Below are 18,670 nucleotides of genomic sequence, written 5' to 3'. Positions count from 1 at the left end.
ATACTCTGTATCCGCTGCTCATGCGCCGTGAGAGGTGAGTCTTGGGCGCGAACTTACAAAGGCTCTAGATACTGTACGTCACAGAGGTACCTTGTAACTTTTTTTTTTTTTTCTACTACCCCCAATGTATACATGCGAGAGTAAACTTTTTACAATAAAATGTCACGAGAGGCAACTCGCTGGGAAATTAAAGTATTGATAAACGATGGAATAAAAATTTACCGAAAGTGCCACACTCCCGGCCCCCTTTGTGTCACAGAAAACTCCTCCAAACTTATATCCACAACTGCTGCTGGACTACCCACTTATGGACGAAACCGCTTGAAAAGTTGTCCAGAGAGCAAAGTTTACGATGGCGTATCGCGAGCGGGGACGGGTATTCATATACCCAGTTGGGGGGGCGGGGGGTGCGATGATGGGAGTCGAATAAAATTATCCTCGGGCAAACGAACGGATTCACCGCGCTTTGACGTGCGTACGGCGTGTGGATTTAATTTTTCGTTTGGAGCCACTCGGTGTAATTGCGCGCGACTTTTCATCGGAAAGTTGAGCGCGACCGGGACAATTTTTCAACAACCGTGCAAATTAGCGTTTTTCAGAGAGCCCGTATGGAAAAAGTTAAAAACCAAGGGGTCATACGTAGGTATATGTATTAGTCGTATGACAGAGGACTCCTCGGGTCGGTCCGGTGAATTGGTTTAGTTTTAATCGAGTGCTCTTCCCACGATTTTTACGCTCTACTTGGTACAAATATAAATGTCAGAAGAGCTACAATTCAGCTGTATAATTGAGGCTTCGGATGAAATTCAACATCGAATTTCGAGTTGTTTATACCATTGCTTTCATAGAGTGGTAAATTTAAGGTCCGCAAACAAGAAAGTGTATAAGTAGGTGAGTTCAAATATATTGGCAGAGAAGAGAAGCATTAGCTACGGCGGATGTCCCAGAACTCAGTCACTTAAGCAAACGGAATGTCCCAATAGTCGGTCACTTTTTTACTTTATAGGCCTTAGTTGTATTTTCAATTGGGTATACACGTTAATTTGTAATGAAAAAGTAATTCTTTATTGTCCGAATAACTACCCGATTTATCCATATTTTGAAAATTTATGTTGGAAAAATCAGCCAAATGATCGACTATTGGGACATGAGTGAGTACTGTGGCATCGACTAATATTGAACATCCCTGACAACATTTTTCGCGTACAAGAGAAAATTCTTTGGAGAGTCAACTCCCGTCCCTGAACCAACGCACTATCCATTCCTTTGAAAAAAAATACAGAGCACGTGTCTCCAACACCGGGAAACAACCCTTAAACAAACGCGATCTCTACGCGGGAGACAACCCGTCGTCGCAAAAAGGAAGCGAGGATTGAAAGGATGCGACGCCCATGACCTTTTTTCCCCCTTTTTTAAATACATGCCCGCACGGGTGACGTCCCAACACGGAGGGGAGGGAAAAAAAGCGAGACGCAGACGACGAAAAAAGCAATCCGCGTGAAAGCACATTGTCAGCTCCCGCGCGCGTCAAAAGGCACATAGTGAAAGAGGAAAAAACGAGGTGAGACGTTGTTGTTGTTGCTCGGTCTGTTAGTGCGAAATGGCTGGTTGGCGGTGGTCGGCTGAGCCCCCGAGACGGCCAACTACGGCGGAAGGGGGTGGGCAGGGAGCTCGAGCCCGCAAAGAGAGAGAGGTGAAAACGTAACGAGGCCGTCCATTGTTCGGCCCTCGCGTACAGCTGAAACTCACTTATCGCCCGGTTTAAGTATTTAAAAGACACTCGCCCCGCGGGGGAGCCCGCCTCCATATATATACATGTCCCTCTTTTATTTACGGCTCGGCCCTGCCCCCAAACTTTCGCGTCCCTCTGGCGCATTATTTTTTTTTTTTCCTTCCGTAGCGGCTAAGCGTTATTGCTCGTCATACCCCTGAGTTTTCGCAAAGTAGGCGAGAGACAAGACGACGCGAGATTGTAAAAGTCGAGCTCGGTTGGATCGATTGGAGCGAGCGCGACCGATAGGCCGGTGTGGGGTGTACTTCAACCAGCCCCATCCAACTCTCGTTGAAACCAGACGGTACCACGCGTGCATGACGCCAATCCCGCAAATGCGCTCATCCGGAAAACTCTCGCGGCAGCAGTACCAGCTATTATTTATACACGTATCGCACAAGGGGGAGGGGGAGAGAAAATAATGGGAGCCGGAAAACGGCAAGACGGAGAGAAGTGTGTACACACACGCGTGAGAGCTAACTGCCGAAATTCGTTGAGTGGCCGAGTGTTGGGGAGGAGAAGAATAACAGGGTGCTCCGGAGACCCCCAAGTGCAGGAGGAAAAGGGAAGGGTCTCGGGGATGGATGTGCTTCCAGGAGGGGCATAAATATTGGGAGCGCTGCAGAGACGGGCATAGGGGAAAAGGATGCAGGAAGAAATTTTTTTTTTTTTTTCCGTTCATTATACCGATCAGAACGCCATTATATAATGTGGGCCGTGTTTACCCGGCCGCGTTGTAGTGAAAATGAGTTTAAACTTTTTTACCCCCAACACCCGTGGTAAATGTAATTTAATTTCATCGTTGAAATATTGAATGGATTTTACCCCGTCAAGGTCCACAGGTGTACGTTTGGTTGTACCACGATACGTATCGGTGATTTCTTGCGATGGCTCTACGAACGTTGACCTACTTTCCGATGCTAACCATATCATCACGCAACATCATATACCGTTTCCCGAGTTAAACAAGACGGAAAAGCTCGAAGCTGCCAAAGGGAAAAGAATTGGGGGAAGAAGAAAAAAGGGAAAACATTTCAATTACCCGCCCCGTTATTTATCGTGGGGCAGAGAAAATAGTGCGCGGGATGATGAAAAAACAAAGGCAAAGTGCGTTCCCGGCTCTCATGGGAGTGGGGGAGGGAGAGTAAAGTAACCTCCAACACGAGCCCTTCCCCCTTTACAAAGAAAACCACGTGCAGGGTTGTAGGTGCGTGCGGGCTTTTTCTTGCGTAAACGGTTGGGCCCCCCTCTTTCCCGGCTCTTTCCTCGTCGAATTAGACTGTTTTCGGCTCTCTTGTTTTCCTCTCCCCCTTCGGCCACAGCTTTTCCCGTAAGCCCACCGGGAGAGTTGCCCCCGTGGTGAACTCGGGTAATTAATTTACACGCACCAAGCCCCCTTTCCATCACCCTTCGTCTTTTGTTTGTGCCGGGAATCGAGGTAACGGCGGTGGAATTGTTTCTTCCGCTTTTAGTTCTGATAGATATGATGCTCGCTCACTTTTGTGCTTTGATTTTCATCCGGATAGCCTTGCTCGTCATCCAAGATTTTTCAAATCGATTTTTTTTTATGAATAATTAAAACATCCACTGTGTACTTCGTAACTTTTTTTTTTAATGTCATGCACGTGTATGTTAACCAATAAGCATTGTAAAACAGTGATTTTCGAAGTGCAGCTTCCGAGTTGATTAACTTAATAATTTTTTACAAGTACTCGTAGAGGAGTAAGCACGACAAGGGAGTCGTCTCCATCCATGGGGCGCCTCGCAATTGTGTTTACTCAAATTAAAAAGCACCACGTTGATTAGCGTCTCGGCGATCTTAGCCAGGGGCTAGGCAAGGGTGCGTACAAAATGAAATCGGAAATAATGAAAATAAAAAAAAAGTCCACCGTGCCCGCGTCTCAGTTCTCGAATAACGTAAAAAAAAGATACCCTTTCAATTTCCGGCTCTTTACTGTGGCCCCGCACGTACACACACGCGCTCTATATATCTGTACACCCGGCAATCTCGCACGAATCTCCAGAGTATCCAGAGCCGAAGTAAAACGCTCCTCCCGATGAATTTCCACTTTTCGAACAAAATCGACTCCCATCCCCGTACTCCTGCACCCGATCGCCTCTTTTTTCCCCATTTCAGCGTCGAAAAGTCGTTTCTATGAGAGAGAGAAAAAAAAATAACCCTCCTCCTACGAATGAATAAAAAACGCGTGCGAGGAAACGAAAAATGCTCAGTCGAGATTCGCGTGAGTATGAGTCGATACCTCACCAACGACGACGACAATTAATAACGCGGACATGTGCGATCTCTCCGCGATCAAAACTTGCGAGCCCGAGTTGTAAATGCATGCACGGTAATTGAATAAACTTCCCAAAGGTCGAAGGCGTGTATCGTCCCCGCCTCGCGAGGAGCGGTTGTAATGATTTGCGCCGCGTGGCTTATTCCAGCCCTTTATAATTGCAAACGAATCCGTGCGCGCGAGGGAGCTTTTGTATAATCTGTTGCTCGCCGCTGCTAATAAGGATCCGGTGCACCGTGAGTTGCGCGCATCCAACTTCCTGATTGGTGTTTCGCGTTGCGAACTTGCTGCGAACAATTTGGACGCGAAGCTGCTTCGGAATTTGTTGAAGGTTTAGTGTTTTCTTTTCTTTTGTTTTTGTTTTTTTTTTTTTAACTAACTCTGCGCTGTGATGATTTTCTCGTTCTTCCACATCCACTCGCGTCGAATGTACGTATGGCCAAAAAATTTCAACTTCACAAGTGATGGTGTGCTTATACGCAAGATTCATCAAATCCCCGCGTCTGACCATATATTGATCTCTTCTACTTGTGACGCGTACGACAGGTATCCGAGTCTCATTTGATCGCTAGATAGCTGGAATGGAAAAAAAAATCAGATGTCTAATTTCAAGTGCCTATTATACTTTTTTTATAACTCATCATTCGTTCCCTATACATTCATTAGTCCAGTGTGTAGCAAGTATACCATGCAATAAGTGTTTTCCTACGGAATATAGAATGTAGTATAGGAACTTAAGTTAAACAGATGTAATCGAAGAATACAATATAAAGTCTTGTTATTTATGTATACGTGTATGGTGTGTGTGTGTGTGTGGGTGTGTTTTTGTCTCAAACAGGTAAAAACGGTAAAGGGGACAAGACGACGCGGAGGAAGTAAAATACAGCGCACGAAAGTGTAGCATCGATTTTTTAAAATTAAGTTGCGTTGAAAAGCCAAGCGGATAAGGAAAAGGGGAACGGGAGAAAAAGCGGCAACGACGAATTTTCATAAAAAAACAATCATCGCAGCCTCCCCATCGGTATTTCGTCGGAGAATGCGAATATTCGACGATCCCTCTATATTTGTGTAATAATAATCTCCTCCTACCCCTCCCCACCACGGTAGAGACGGTAAAAAGGGCCTCGAATAAGGTGGGAATCCAAGATGGGAAGAGAAGGCTTGGCTCTCGCGATATTTTTTAATTGATTCTCCAGAGTAAAGAAGACCTCCGTTCCCTGTGTATAAAAAAGACCCTGAGCTATGTGCAATATACCAGCGCACGGTACCCCTCGACCCCCCGCATATCGTTACTCGAAGCTGTTGGCCGACGTAAAAACAAAAAAAAAAAGGAGCAGTAGTGGCGCGGTATCTCTGCTCACGCGAACCCAGATGGCGTCATATTTTTAATGGAAGGCGTCTCCTCCAACGGATGATGTACGACGCGGGCGCGCATTGTTCCGCCCGCGAGACGTGTTCGTATATATACGTGGGTATTGTTTTTTTTTTTTTTTTTTTTTTTTTTTTTTTTTTTTCGTTCCGTCTAACTTTCCGCGCTCGTGAGTACACAGTGCTCCTTCTTCCTCGAAAAATCTCGAGCACCAGGTGACAAATGAATCACTCGAGCGGACTTTCCGTTCGGCTGATGCTTCTGTAGGGACGCGCTTGTCTCCAAGACATCCCCCCTCCCCCCTTTCTCTGCCGAACGACTTTTTTGCTTTTAAAAATATTATCCGAGTGTTGGATTTTAGGAAGTGATCTTTGATTTCAGCTTTCATTATCGGCCAGACTTTAGCACAATTACTTTATGGATTATTTTTCAACGCTTAAGAGAAATCACTTTTTTCTTACTAAAATGCATTTTTTTTGCTAAGAATATTATTTATTCGTCGCTGTATTCTATAGAATATTTAGAAAAAAAAATTTTTTTTGAAGTAGTATATGTAATATTTGTAAAATAGTATTGAAATAATTTTTCAAACAAACGCAGTGTTTTTGCTGAAAAAAAGTTTAGCTCAGTACTATGTTATGAATAATGAATTGAAAAAAATTTTTTTAGCATAAATATATAATGACACTTGCTCAAATTATTAAAAAGAAAAATGTAAAAATTATTTTTTCCCAAATCCGATAATCACGGACCTTTGCGAATTAAATATTGATCCTCGCTTAATTAGACCCCAGGTCTCGATTGTTGCGACAAACGAGTTTACAAAGAGTCCATGATGAATCGACTGGCTGGCAAATAAAATTAATTTTCCCTGAGCATTGTTTGTTATTTGCTCCATCCGGACGAGAATATTATCATCATTACAGGCAGCGCGTATGATGACAATACGTCGACGAATTAATTGCACTCGTAACTCGATCGCAAAATGACCAGCGGCAATCATATTTTCGGTAAATCAATTTTCCCCCCTTACCACCAATGGACGTACAGATCGAACGGAAATGAACGGATTGTAAATCACTCCCAAAAAAAACCGAAGGAAAGGTAGTCCTCGAGAAGAAAAAAGCGCCCAAGGAAACTTCCTTTCCGCTCGTGCACAGGGAGTTTGACACGTCCCGTAAGTACAAATAGCCGCGCGATACATCCTTATTAAAAGTTCTTCCCCCCAAAGGTGCGTGGTATCTCCGGTTTTCAGCCTCGCATTCATCACCCAACGGTGGGTCCCGAGTTCGCGATAATTCATTGCCCGCAACAAATCACCCGGTAGGCCTCCTCCGCTAAATATTAATAAAGCCATACGCAGCGGGGTCAGCACTAAACTTTCAAGATTTTTTTTTTTTTTTTTTTTTCTTTGATTGCCAAGCACAACCCTGATACGCGACCAGTGTCGTAGGTGTATATGTACACTGGGAAAATATTACCGCTTGCAATCTTGATGCGTGAAAATGACACGCCAGCGTTTTCCTTCTCACGCGAGCTCTGGCCCCCTTTTCACGTACCTCCGAGGGAGTCGATGGACGTTTAAGATAAGGGACTACACAAACGTGTATTTTCTGTGACGCGTAAATCTTTGCGTTATCGATTGATCTGTCGCATTTTTTTTTTTTTTTTTTTAACGATTCACAATCGTGTATAAAACCACATTGTTTCCCGTGAATTGCGTTGATAAAAATTGTTCTACATGCTACGACATTCCCGAGTATAATGATAATGCATCGTCTCGCCATTCCGTTGCAAAGAGAGTATGAAAAAAAGCATTCACACGCGTGTCGTACATTAGGAAAAAAAATGAAAAGGAGAGTCGGCATCCTACCCTCGTTCGCTCAACCCAGCCCCGAGGGGCGAACTCGAGCGAGAATCATCTCAGCGTTATGCACTCGAGATTGCAGCGACGCGTCTCGTGTTCTTTCACCGTGCGAGTCCCCGATACCGTATACTCCGTGCCGTGTAAACTATAAACAATAAGAGCCGGAGGACGAGCTCGCGCGCGTATTGAAAAGTTCCTCGGAGGAGCGAGACAGCTCTCCGGACGCTACTGTTGGGCCAGGGAGGGAAGACTGATTATTCAGGCATACGTCGCGTCGGGCAGTGCTGGCGAGGGAGAAACTTTGCCATACGTTACCGGGCCGTGTGTATAAGCAACAACTCGGACGCGAAAACGCTCCATCACCCGCTTATTCTGCCGCGCGTGTGTTGTACAATGTGTAGTTGATGATGCGGTGACGCGGTCTTTTCCTCTTGAAAGCCCGGACGAGAGCATCCTACTCTTCCTCGGTCTCTGTTAATTGTTTGTTTTTCACACCCCGTGTTACATCGGACTCTGGGGGGTTTTTTTTTTTTCATTTGTTTTATCCGGGGAGTAAAAAATTGAAACTTCAAAATATGACGATGATGTATGCGCTGCTGGGCTTTTTTTTTGTTTTTTAACTACCGAAGTGTGTAGTGCCTCTGTTTGCTTTCACGCTGCGGGGGCCATTTTTTATCCCCCCCTGGATGGACCAGAGGAATTTTCCGTTCTTGTTTTTCTTTGGAGCTCGAGGGCTGTACGGCCGCGTGTGTAAACAATTTTTAAAGCGAGCTTCATTCGCGTGGTTTTTTTTCATGTTACTTTTTTTTCTCATGGCAGTCCATTTGAACGGAACTTTGGCGTGTAATGTAGTTGGCCAACTAAGGGTTGGATGTTTATCTACGTAACAAATTGTTGTATCTTTTGTACGTGGAAAGTCGAACGCAAAAGTTGAACATCCAGCAGTGCAATATTCTGTTTGTGCTGTATACGATAATCTTCTTTGGGTTGAAATTGTTTTAGCTATTACATCGGGCTATTTTTACGTACTGAATGGATTTGAAAAAAAAAGTATTCATTTAGTCGACAAATGCTATCTATACTACAAAATACATATTCATTAACGGGCGTGGGTCATGGGGTAACCTTTTTTACTCTACTGAAGTACGTAAAGTTCTTTATCTTATTCGCTTGTTCAACTCAAAAAATAAGTACCCTAGCAATAGACGAAAAATGAATTGAGAAGTCAAACAACAATCTGCGTACAATTATTTTTTTTCCATTTGTTTCTAGCTATTTTTTTTCTTCCATCACCACACCCGTATTCAGTTACACAAGGCATCAAAAACTACAAAGTTTGAATACACCATCGCGACGATGTATTCGCTATTTAGTCGGGGCGACGCGTGTGCGCGCCAAGGATACAGCGCGCGTGCAAGTAAGGGGATCATTTTCGCGAGGCTTGCCACTTAAGGAAAATGGAGCCCTCCTCGTAGCGCGCTTGGGCTAAGGCGATTAACACAGTTATTCAGTTAGGTGGGTGATATCGCAATTTCGCATGCAGCGTCTTAGCCCACTTTCGCCCCTCCCACCTCCTCGCCCATCGCGACTCTCGACTTACCTCCTGCGTTCATTTACGAGGTGCAGTTTTTTAGTCGCATCCGATCTCCTGGCTTTCAACGCGTAATTTTCCTGTCTAAGAAAACGAATACAATGTATGCACGTACCACCACGAACGCGACAATTTTTATTTATAGTGTTATTTTGACGGGAATGGCTATTAAAACTAATTGGGAAAATCCCTTGCAAGAATATATGATTCATCTACGTCAACTAAAATTCGTCTCAATACTCTACGTCAGAAAGGATCCGCAACCCTATAAAGTGTATAAAATTGTATTTCAGCGGCATACCATTGTTTGTCACTCGAAAACCATGGGAGGTTAAGGGGTGACATTGACGATAAGGTGAATTCGTTTTACAAGAGTCGCGTTGTAGGAGCGAAAACGTTTTCCTGGATACGATACAAAAGAAAAACGTGTCGTGGCTTTTCTGTCATGATGGTCGGATAACGGAACTATTGTTTTATGAATTTTTAAAGAAAATTTTTTATCACTGTTTGCAGTAACATATTGATTGACAATATATTTTAGCCATTGAAATTTATTGCAAAGTTGAAATTTAAATACTTTCAAATTTTGTTCATTTGTTTTTAGCATAAATGCTTTTTTTTTTTAAACAAATTATACAGCAAAAATGATGTATTACAGCAATTAGAATGTAGATATTATATTTTGATCAACCAGACTTTTAACGAGCAAATCATCATGTAATACTAATGTAGAGCAAATCACACAATTGCACATAACTGGAATTCCCGAAAAATCTAAAACTCCAAAGCCAAAAGAGTAGAGATCCTCAAAGCGTCCCTGAAAAGTTTCTCACTGCATCACAGCACCGCTTTTTGACTAAAATCCCCCCTCTCCCCATCCATTTTTCTGATCTCACAATTTACCAAAAATGCGGCTGCACTACGAGTACAAGTTTCAATGGAAGTGGATCTGAGTTTGATCGAGCTCGCTTTTTCGGTAAGCATGCGCTTGGCAACAGCAGTTTTCTATCGTTGTATTATCAACGTTACGTATACGCGTACAGTAGACGTGATTTTTACAATGTTTACTTTAGGCTAATTATTTAAATGCAAAAAATTTTCCTCAATCATACATTTTTGTAACTCTGTTTTAAAAACAAAAAAATCCTTAATTTTTACATACTTTTTTTTCATCAAAAAATTGATAACAACCAATTAGTCTTTAAAAGCGTTCGGTGAAACTCGCAATATAACTTTCGGAAAATTTTTGTTTGTTTGTTAGAATTGGGTTAAAACACACTGTATTAATAAATACTTTGAATAGCCAAAATTTCGTGTATGTCTACCAAATATCGGTAAAAATGTTCTCTCAAAGCATTCCACACTCGAAATTGGAGACAGCTCGTTGAATAACTCTTTCGGGCTTAAATTAGAGATTAAAAACAATATCCCCCGAAAATCTATCAATGCACACATTCATACCTATACCACTTCTTGTATGTGCCACGGATACGCAACCGAATCCTTAAAAAGAGGCAGAAAAAAAAGATAGCACATATATATTTAATCGCCACGCGTCCGGAAAATTTAGCGCCGCCGGAGTGGATTTTAAGAGTTACGAAGCCGGAATAATTAGATCCTGCGGTTGATTTAATGCGCGCGCTCGTGGGTAATTTTTACGTGGCCACCCGCTATTACCTTTTTCCTTCTCTCGTATACCCCGATTCGTACTTAATTGCCGTGCGTTTTTCAATTTACTTAATCCGCACGCTTGGCTCTTTAAATTGGTTACATTTGCGGGCTCGAGGCGCATCCGAGAACATTATCGGATGAAAATTGGAGACCCCCGTGAGAATAGTTTTTTTTTTTTTTTTTTTTTTCTCTCTCTCTTCAAGATAGAGATGGAGTATGGGTGTATGTGTTTCGCTGATTATATCAACCATGCCTTTTTTAATTAATTTGATTAATGCCGTCTGGCTTGGTATGATTTTTGCTAATTTTAGAGTTTCGATTGAGTCCTATAAGGAATTGTTAAATTAAGGTCATACGATTACTGAACTGAATCAATAATTTCATGCGTAATTGCACCTTCAATTTTTTTTGTGGCGTTGATTAAATGATAAACTTGTTAATCGTAGCCACTTTATCATTGATTGAACAACAAGAAAGTATTTATCACGACGTTGACCGATAGATAAAAAAAAAAAATAACAATTGATTAGACTTCCATCTAATGCTTCGAAACTTCATTTCGACTCACATTTCGTACACCTATAGCCTGAAATTAATTTGAAAACAAAGTTCTGCTCCATTGAACCTTCTATCGCTCAATAGGATTGCCAAATGGAGTCAAACTCGCGTTCTGCGTACTGAAAAAAAAAAAAAAAAAAAAAAAGAAGCGACTTCAAAAGCTTTGGTCTCCATGCCCGTATGTGCAAGCCTTCCTTTCACACCGAGCTCTCTCCCCCGCGAAAGAGTTAAAAGCCGAAAGGGAGTGATGCCCGCGAGAGCTTTTCTCGACGACGCCGGCTGAGTGGATCGACGCAGTCGCAGAATTTATGTTGCTCGAAATCCAGGTCGAGCCTCCGATGCATTACCCGCTAGGAGTGACGGAAACGCGACAAATGAGTTTTTCGGGCTCTTCGGATTCTCTTTACCTTCATACTTTGGCTCCAACAGGGTTGAGCGATAATTCCGACTCTCAGTACTGATTCGGTTCTTAATTGTCACTGTGTACGAAATCTGGGGACGCAAGTCGATTCCTTTGTAGTATTTCTATTTTAATGAAAGAAAAAAATTGACGGATCAGTCCCTTTTGAGCTGCTCAACAGTAGTAACACACCCTCGAGTGACGCACGTGCTCAATTAACCCAAAAACCTCGCTCCTTTCGATCACAAGCGACCTAAAAGCAGAAAGAAACAATTAAATTCACAAAGGAGAAAAAATACATACAGTGCGTGTCAAAGGGGAAAAAACTTGGAAAAGTCGGATCAAAGGGACGAGGAAGATGAAAGCCGATGCTGAGAGACGTTAGCGCGGATATGTATGGAGTTGGAAGAAATAAAAGTACTCGCTGCTGCGCGGCGAGAGAGACTTGGGCACTAAAGTCATTTGGTACAATACGCGTGTGGCACGTTGCGTACGGCTGCAGTAGGTTTTTATAGCGAAGAGCGAACAAAAAGGTGACTCGCGGCGTTACGACCGCCAGCCACGAGTATCGAGGACCAGTAGTGGGAGGATAGAAAGCTAAAACTGCTAGTTTCTCCATATTTTTTTTCTTTTCATGATTCGACGTTAGTTTAATGCGAGGGGCTGCGCACTCTTAAAGTCATTACAAAAGACTTCATAAGTCATTATAAGTCTTTCAACGACTTCAAATTCCATACTTAATCAGGTGGGGTAATATTTCAAATACGTCAACAAAATGCAAGGATCATTCTTTTTTTTTTTCAATAAAAAGTTTTGATGTATACTTAAAGACGTGCCGTATCCTCGGCAATTAATTACAACGGGAAACCACGTGGGGGTGTAAAAACAAAAAGGAAGGGAAGACCGTAAAGACGCCGCTGCAGAAGAAAAAGAAAATCGCCGAGCGAAAAGAGCGTATGTGCTTTGAACTCAAAGCTCTTGCACCTTGCCCCCCCCCCTCCTTTTTTTTACTTCGCGTACTCTTTTCTTTCTCTCCTTTTTTTCCCCCTAGCGCGAGCGAAAGTGGTTAATGCCGCACGTATACGGCCTCCAAGTCACACACTCGACTTCGCTTTGCCGCCTCTCTTTCTTCTGGTGTAACTGCAGCCAGTTGGCGAGACCACTTGCTCATGTGTACACGCACGCATACACACTCGAGTTCGCATTTCTTTTTTTCTTTTTTCCCTCCCACTTGTAGAATTTTTTTCGCACTTAAAATAGCGAGAACCTTTACCTATACATTTTGTCAATTAAAAATTTAATGAAGAAACAAGATCAGTCCGTGTTTTTTTAGTTTTATTAGTGAAGTTATTTTTTTTAAAGTACTTGAAATGTGCGTTATTTAAGAAATTGAATCGTTAAACATGATGTATTTTTTCTTGGGCCGTGGGAGGTGCGGTGTAAAAACGCAAAAAAGTTGGCGGTGTCCGAAACTATCAGTTTTTCTGACCACTTATTTTGTCATTCACGCTATTATTACACACGTGTGCCAACAAGAACATCATGAATATATTATCATGTTATTGTACAGCACTTGCTCTGATTATTAATTTTCGAGACAAGAAACAGCCACATGAGCTTTTTTAAGGGAGTTCCCTCGTACCTAACCTTTTTGACGCATAAGGTCAGCAGTATTGTAACCTGCATGACTATATATACATATATAACGTGACGTACTAACGGTAGCTGTCGAAGGAGAATTATTTTATTCACTAATTTATTGCTCATTACATAAGCCACAGATGAAGATGAGACTATAGCTACGTAATCACCAAGTTTTTAGCTATTTTCAAAAAAATTTCCAATCAAATCTTAACGTCGATTATCCAGATATTGCAAGTTATGTATCAGAACACTACTGATTCTCATAAGACTGTACGTTAAAAGTTCAATAATAAAATTATCAATATCTCACTTTGTAAGCCATAAAGGGACTTGAAATTTGAATCGAAGGTTTTTCATACATTAATTAACCTCTGTTCAAATTATTATCAATATATTGACGTTAATTCTCTTAGCGAGTGAACTTCCTTAAGCAAATATAAATTTTTCAATCCGTGGCAAAAAGGCCAAAGTAATTAACTCCCTTATTTCTTTATAACCTACCTACTAGAGAGAGGAAAGTTTTTCCTCGAAAAAGTAACTCGTTACACGTAACATCGTCTCAACAAACGTTTCCGCGGACCTAAACACGCAACGCTCATTTAGGTACACCGAAAAATAAGCACCCCCGCGTTTTACGATTCGTCCTGCTCGTAGTTTGTTTTACGAGCCATTCGTTCTCGGTTCCTTTTCCTCGCACGCCAGAAAGTGTCTTTCCTTCCCTCCTCACCCCTTCAAATATTGGCCCAAAACCACTAGCCAGCTTTTATTGCGCTACAGCACACCAGCGAGAAATCATTCGACCCTCTCCACTTACCTGTGCTATACTCATGGTCAGCTTCTTCGCTTTTGGAGTGCTGTTCTATCCCAATAATCATTTTTATCCGAGTACGCAGTTGTCGATGTGATCCAAGCTATTTTTTACATCAAACATATCGACAAGTTCAGTTAGATCGCTTTAATTGTCTCACGTGCGACATACCATTCCAATTCATATTAATATGAGAAAAAAAAATGTTTTATCAAGCTATCGTTGATAATTGGGACGTTGATCCAAGTCGCGTACGCAATCGGAATCGCATTATCGTATATAATAGCGCCAGTAGCGCAAACAATGAAGATTCGCCAGTCTATTAAATTTCGATGTGACAATCGAATCAAGCTTCTTGCATAAAAAATTTGCCCATTCGTTTGTTGGTACACAGCTGATGGGCATTTCAATCGTACCAAGTTGAATAGCGTAAGGTAAAGATGCACAAAACAACAGTCTACAGTATTAAACCTCAAAACAATAACACATATTCCTGCACATCATACGCCCCAAAGTATATACGAGCCCAAGGATAAGTGCATACGCAATAAGCGCTTGCGCGTATGCCTATAAGCGACTGTCTTCCCGTATTTGGCAAAGCACAAACACATTTTCCCCATTTCAATGTATATTCTGGCACCACCACTCCCTCCTCAGCGTTTTCTTGCCGAGACGCGTGCACCGCATACCATTGTCGGTGACAAAGGCCTCGAAACAGACAGGAGATAAACGCGTATCAAAAAGCATCCGCGCGTTTGACTGCACTGTTTCGCGTTGAAGAGATAAAGGAGATAGAGGTTTTTGACTCCTCTAGCTTCTGGAAGCTGCTGTACTTTTTTTTTTTTTTCTCAATATTTCGTGTGTTACAAACGACCCACAGTACTGGATGAACAATACGTTTTGCTACTGTAAGTACTACAGTGACTGAAACTTTTTTGATCGACGTTTTTTGGTCAGATAATCCCTGCGTAGAAAAGTAATTTAGTCCCCGTGCACGTCCCTCCGTCCGATGACCTACTATCCAAACCAAGCGCACACGTATACAAAACAAACACAAAACTCCCTTGCGGAAAATGACCGACTAGTTTTCATTGTTCCTCATATGCCTCTACCGCGCTCAAGCCCTTCCTTTGACCATTCATTCGTTTAACATGCAGCCACGTCGTCGTCCACTCACACGATGTACCCTCTTTTTTTCAGTAAACACACACACACACACAAAGCCTGAATCTCTCTAGTTTGTTTCCGAGTTTCCCTTTACCAGCGACGCGTTAGTTTGTTTGTTAAATAACTCCAATCTGAAAGGCTCATTTTTATCTCCCACGGCTCCTCCCACCCTCTCCCTTTGTACGTGACGATTGACCTCCTTCATACGGCTGCTTTTCTCTCGCTGCCTCGCTCAATTGACAACAATAGCAAACGAGGCCATTGGGTTGCCGTGCGTTGCTTCTTGAACTCTCATCGTTTTGAGTTGCGCATCGTACAACGCGAAAATCAGTGATACGAGGGCGTTTTGGTCAGCCAACTCGTGCTAATTGCGCATGGAAAAACTATTTTGCACTTCCTTGTTAAAATAAAAAAAAAAGAGAGAGACTGTAGCTACGTTTACGGTCCTTGCATAAACAGAACTTGGCGACTCCCCTTTAATCATCGTCATTCCGGGGATTGTAACAATCGTCAATTAAAATTTCGCAACTTGTGTGTATACGCGCTCGCGCGGCAAAGGCAGCGGGGCAATTAACCGTTCCAACTCGGGAGCGCCAAGAGCGAAAATTTCGGGCAATTTTGCGCGTCGACAACTTTCCCGATGCCGAAGACGGCGAAATAAAGACGCAACAGAAGCATCGTGGGACCTCTCTAGGGGGGTAGAGGAGGTAAAGCCGCTTCGATGTCGTTAGGTTAATTAACAGCTTTTCGCGTCCGTTGCTTTTCCCTCGCATCCTATCGCGCATATACACCTCCAACTTGCGGAAGCCATCATCAACGTCTTTTTCTCTGTGCAGGATCGAGTTTACTCTCGAGCGCACAATCCTTCTACTCTCGGAGTTTCGAAAGTTTCGCGGCAGTGTACCCGAGGCATTTTCATGATGTGTACAGTACATCACATTTTTTCATTAGCCAAAGAAAACTGATGTAGGCGAATCACGGCTCCGTTTTCCTCAAATCAACCTCTGGGGGGTATCCCGTCACCTCGTTGTTACCCCCAGAGATGCCAAGGTGCACCTTCTTCCCAACGCGCGTACACGGGATGGATCAGGAAAGGATAAAATTACTCCGCAGTGGAGCCGAGTGGAATCAGCCTTCGACTTGTAGCGACTGGTTAATCAAATTTGGTATCCAGTGCGGAGTCTGTTTTTTTTTCCGAGGGTCTAACCAGTTTTTTTTGTTAAAAGTTTCGAAAAGTCGACGCTCGAGCGAAAAGTCGCGCCAATAAACTGCCTTGTCAAACAATGCACCGGCACTGCTCGGCGGAGGATTTTAAACGCCACGCCAATTTAAAAGCCCCCCCTCCAGGGTTATTCCGAAGAAACAACAAACTAACCAAGTTGACTTTTTATACAAATACCAGGAGGGACGAGCTGATCCACCGCGAGCAGGATAAGCGTTGACCGTAACAAAAAGGCGGGAGGGCGTGGGCGAAAAGTCTTAATTAGCCTCGAGGCGCGCGACTTCTTTTTCCTTTAATCAAACTTACCCGGCGACCTCGTTCGCCTTTCGTCTTTGCGCAATTTGCGGGTGGGATGAATAAGAGTCTTCGAAATGAATCCGCAGGTGGTGGGGTGAGAGACAATGGAGACCATCTATTGGACGCAAAAAAGTGTACGAGGCTCTATGCGTCAACTTTTGGGGCTATTATTAAAAAAGTATAAAGAAGGCTGTTTGAGAAGTTAGCCACAGAGGGTGTACTTCGTAGTGGTGGTTGTGGTGTTGTGATCCCAATTAAGGATCTTATTCGGTTTACGTACCGAGTTAGCGACGGCATTGAGAGTTCCCGAAAGCTGTAAGTGTGCGTGTGTTGTCACGTCGAAGACGCGTACAAATATTTTTCCTTTTCTCCCATACTTTTCCTTTTTTTTCTTTTTCCAAAACTAACGTATGAAAAGATAAGTAAGTAGCGCTCAAACTGTTTTGTCGACTAGAGAAAAAACTAATTGTACGTATTTCATTATACTTCAATTTTAACGTTGACAATTACATGATCTACAGATGTTTGTTCCTAGTAAACACTGCACTTGCATCAAGTTTGGCTCACATTATAGAAATTTTTAATGTCCTGTTGAATCACCTGAATAATTGGACAAATAATCAGTATAATCATTAACGTATACATCATGAGCTAATATTTACTACTTTATTCACTTTTAACTTTGTATACCTCACGATATGATTAAGGGTATGGTGAAAATAGTTGTTGTTTGTATAAAATATTTTTACGACATAGCAATGCTGTTGATTGTTGTTATGTTTTTTTAATGTGACTTGAGTTATTATCAAACTCACTAGAGTTTCAGCGGAATTTAACTTTTATTTTATTAAAATTACAAATCTACAATTTTTTTATTCGATTCTCCCAGTGTATATTAAAACATTCTTATAGCTTGAGGTTCATTACAATGCAGATCTATAAAAAATTATTTAAAATAATTCACCACCAAAAAATTTCTTAACACCTTAGATATCACGTTTTCTTTGTAAGTAGTCCACCTTAATACTCATTGTTCATGTTTTTCTTGTTTCAGAACTCAAATATGCAGTCCTCGGGACAGGGTCAACTCCAAGGAAACGACACTCAAGGAGGACCAAATACCGTTTTGCGCGTCATCATTGAGCACATGGTCTACCCCATTTCCCTTGACATCCTCTACCAGGTAAAAATTGAAAAAAAAAATTTTTTTTCGCATAAAATAAACTAAAAATGTATGAAATACCATTGAGTCACTTTACCCAATAACACACCATACATATTTGATAAAAAACAAATATACTCGTTCCTCTAAATCACGCATAACGGATATCCAAGTACCCATAGTTCCACTCACCCGTGGCAAAACGCTACATCGAAAAACTTTTTTCGAAATATTTCACACTTATACACACGCTCACCGGCACCCACAAATCGTCTCACGAGGAGCTTAAAAGCAACAACGACGAAGCACCATCAAAACTTGGGAGTTGGAACCTCGTGGTGAAATACATCACGAACAGCTGAATAGTTGAACGGCCTCGTGCTTCGCTCGAGCAAGCCACTAGTTAATAATTCGCTCGCACGAAAGCTATGGGGAGGAAACGTGCGCCTGCTAAACGGCACACACGCCGCCCGTGCATTTTTCATCGAGGTTGCCCCCCCCCCCCGAGCCGGTCATCCCGAAAAGCCCGGCACACCGTAGTACAATGGACTCTTTTGTCTTCCGCGTCTGACCATACGCGCACCTGTACTACTGACGAGAGCCAGGCACCGCAGGGGGATCGACTTTCGCTTCGCCGACTTACCCCCGAGGACTGAAAAACTCAAATATCCTCGCGCTTGCATCATGCAGCCGCGTTAATTTTTCATCCCGCGCTCCGCTGGTATTTCGGGAAAAATTATTTCGAAACACCACCCCTAGAGTTTTGCGCGGAAATTTTCGTTCCCAAGTATAAATGTTTCAATAAGCCGAAGCCCCTCGAAAAGTGCAAAACCACGTTGGTTCGCG

At 42.6% G+C, this 18,670-nt stretch overlaps 1 protein-coding gene across 3 annotated transcripts in view; it reads left to right on the top strand.

The window, feature by feature from the left end:
- heph (polypyrimidine tract-binding protein 1 heph) overlaps nucleotides 1-18,670 on the top strand; it is a 303,250-nt gene that overhangs the window by 263,324 nt on the left and 21,256 nt on the right. For all 3 annotated transcript variants that reach the window (XM_089594070.1, XM_089594069.1, XM_089594068.1), the window contains exon 6: nucleotides 17,717-17,845. In XM_089594070.1, coding sequence (XP_089450196.1) covers nucleotides 17,717-17,845 — 129 coding nt within the window. The remainder of the gene's footprint in view (nucleotides 1-17,716; nucleotides 17,846-18,670) is intronic.

The sequence above is a fragment of the Copidosoma floridanum genome, unplaced genomic scaffold (genome assembly GCF_036245765.1).
Source record: "Copidosoma floridanum isolate Cflo_tuat_1 unplaced genomic scaffold, Cflo_Japanese_pri ptg000020l, whole genome shotgun sequence".
In the NCBI taxonomy this organism is placed as follows: domain Eukaryota; kingdom Metazoa; phylum Arthropoda; class Insecta; order Hymenoptera; family Encyrtidae; genus Copidosoma; species Copidosoma floridanum.
Note: the sequence above shows the minus strand (reverse complement) of the source record. Positions and strands in the feature narration are given on the sequence as shown.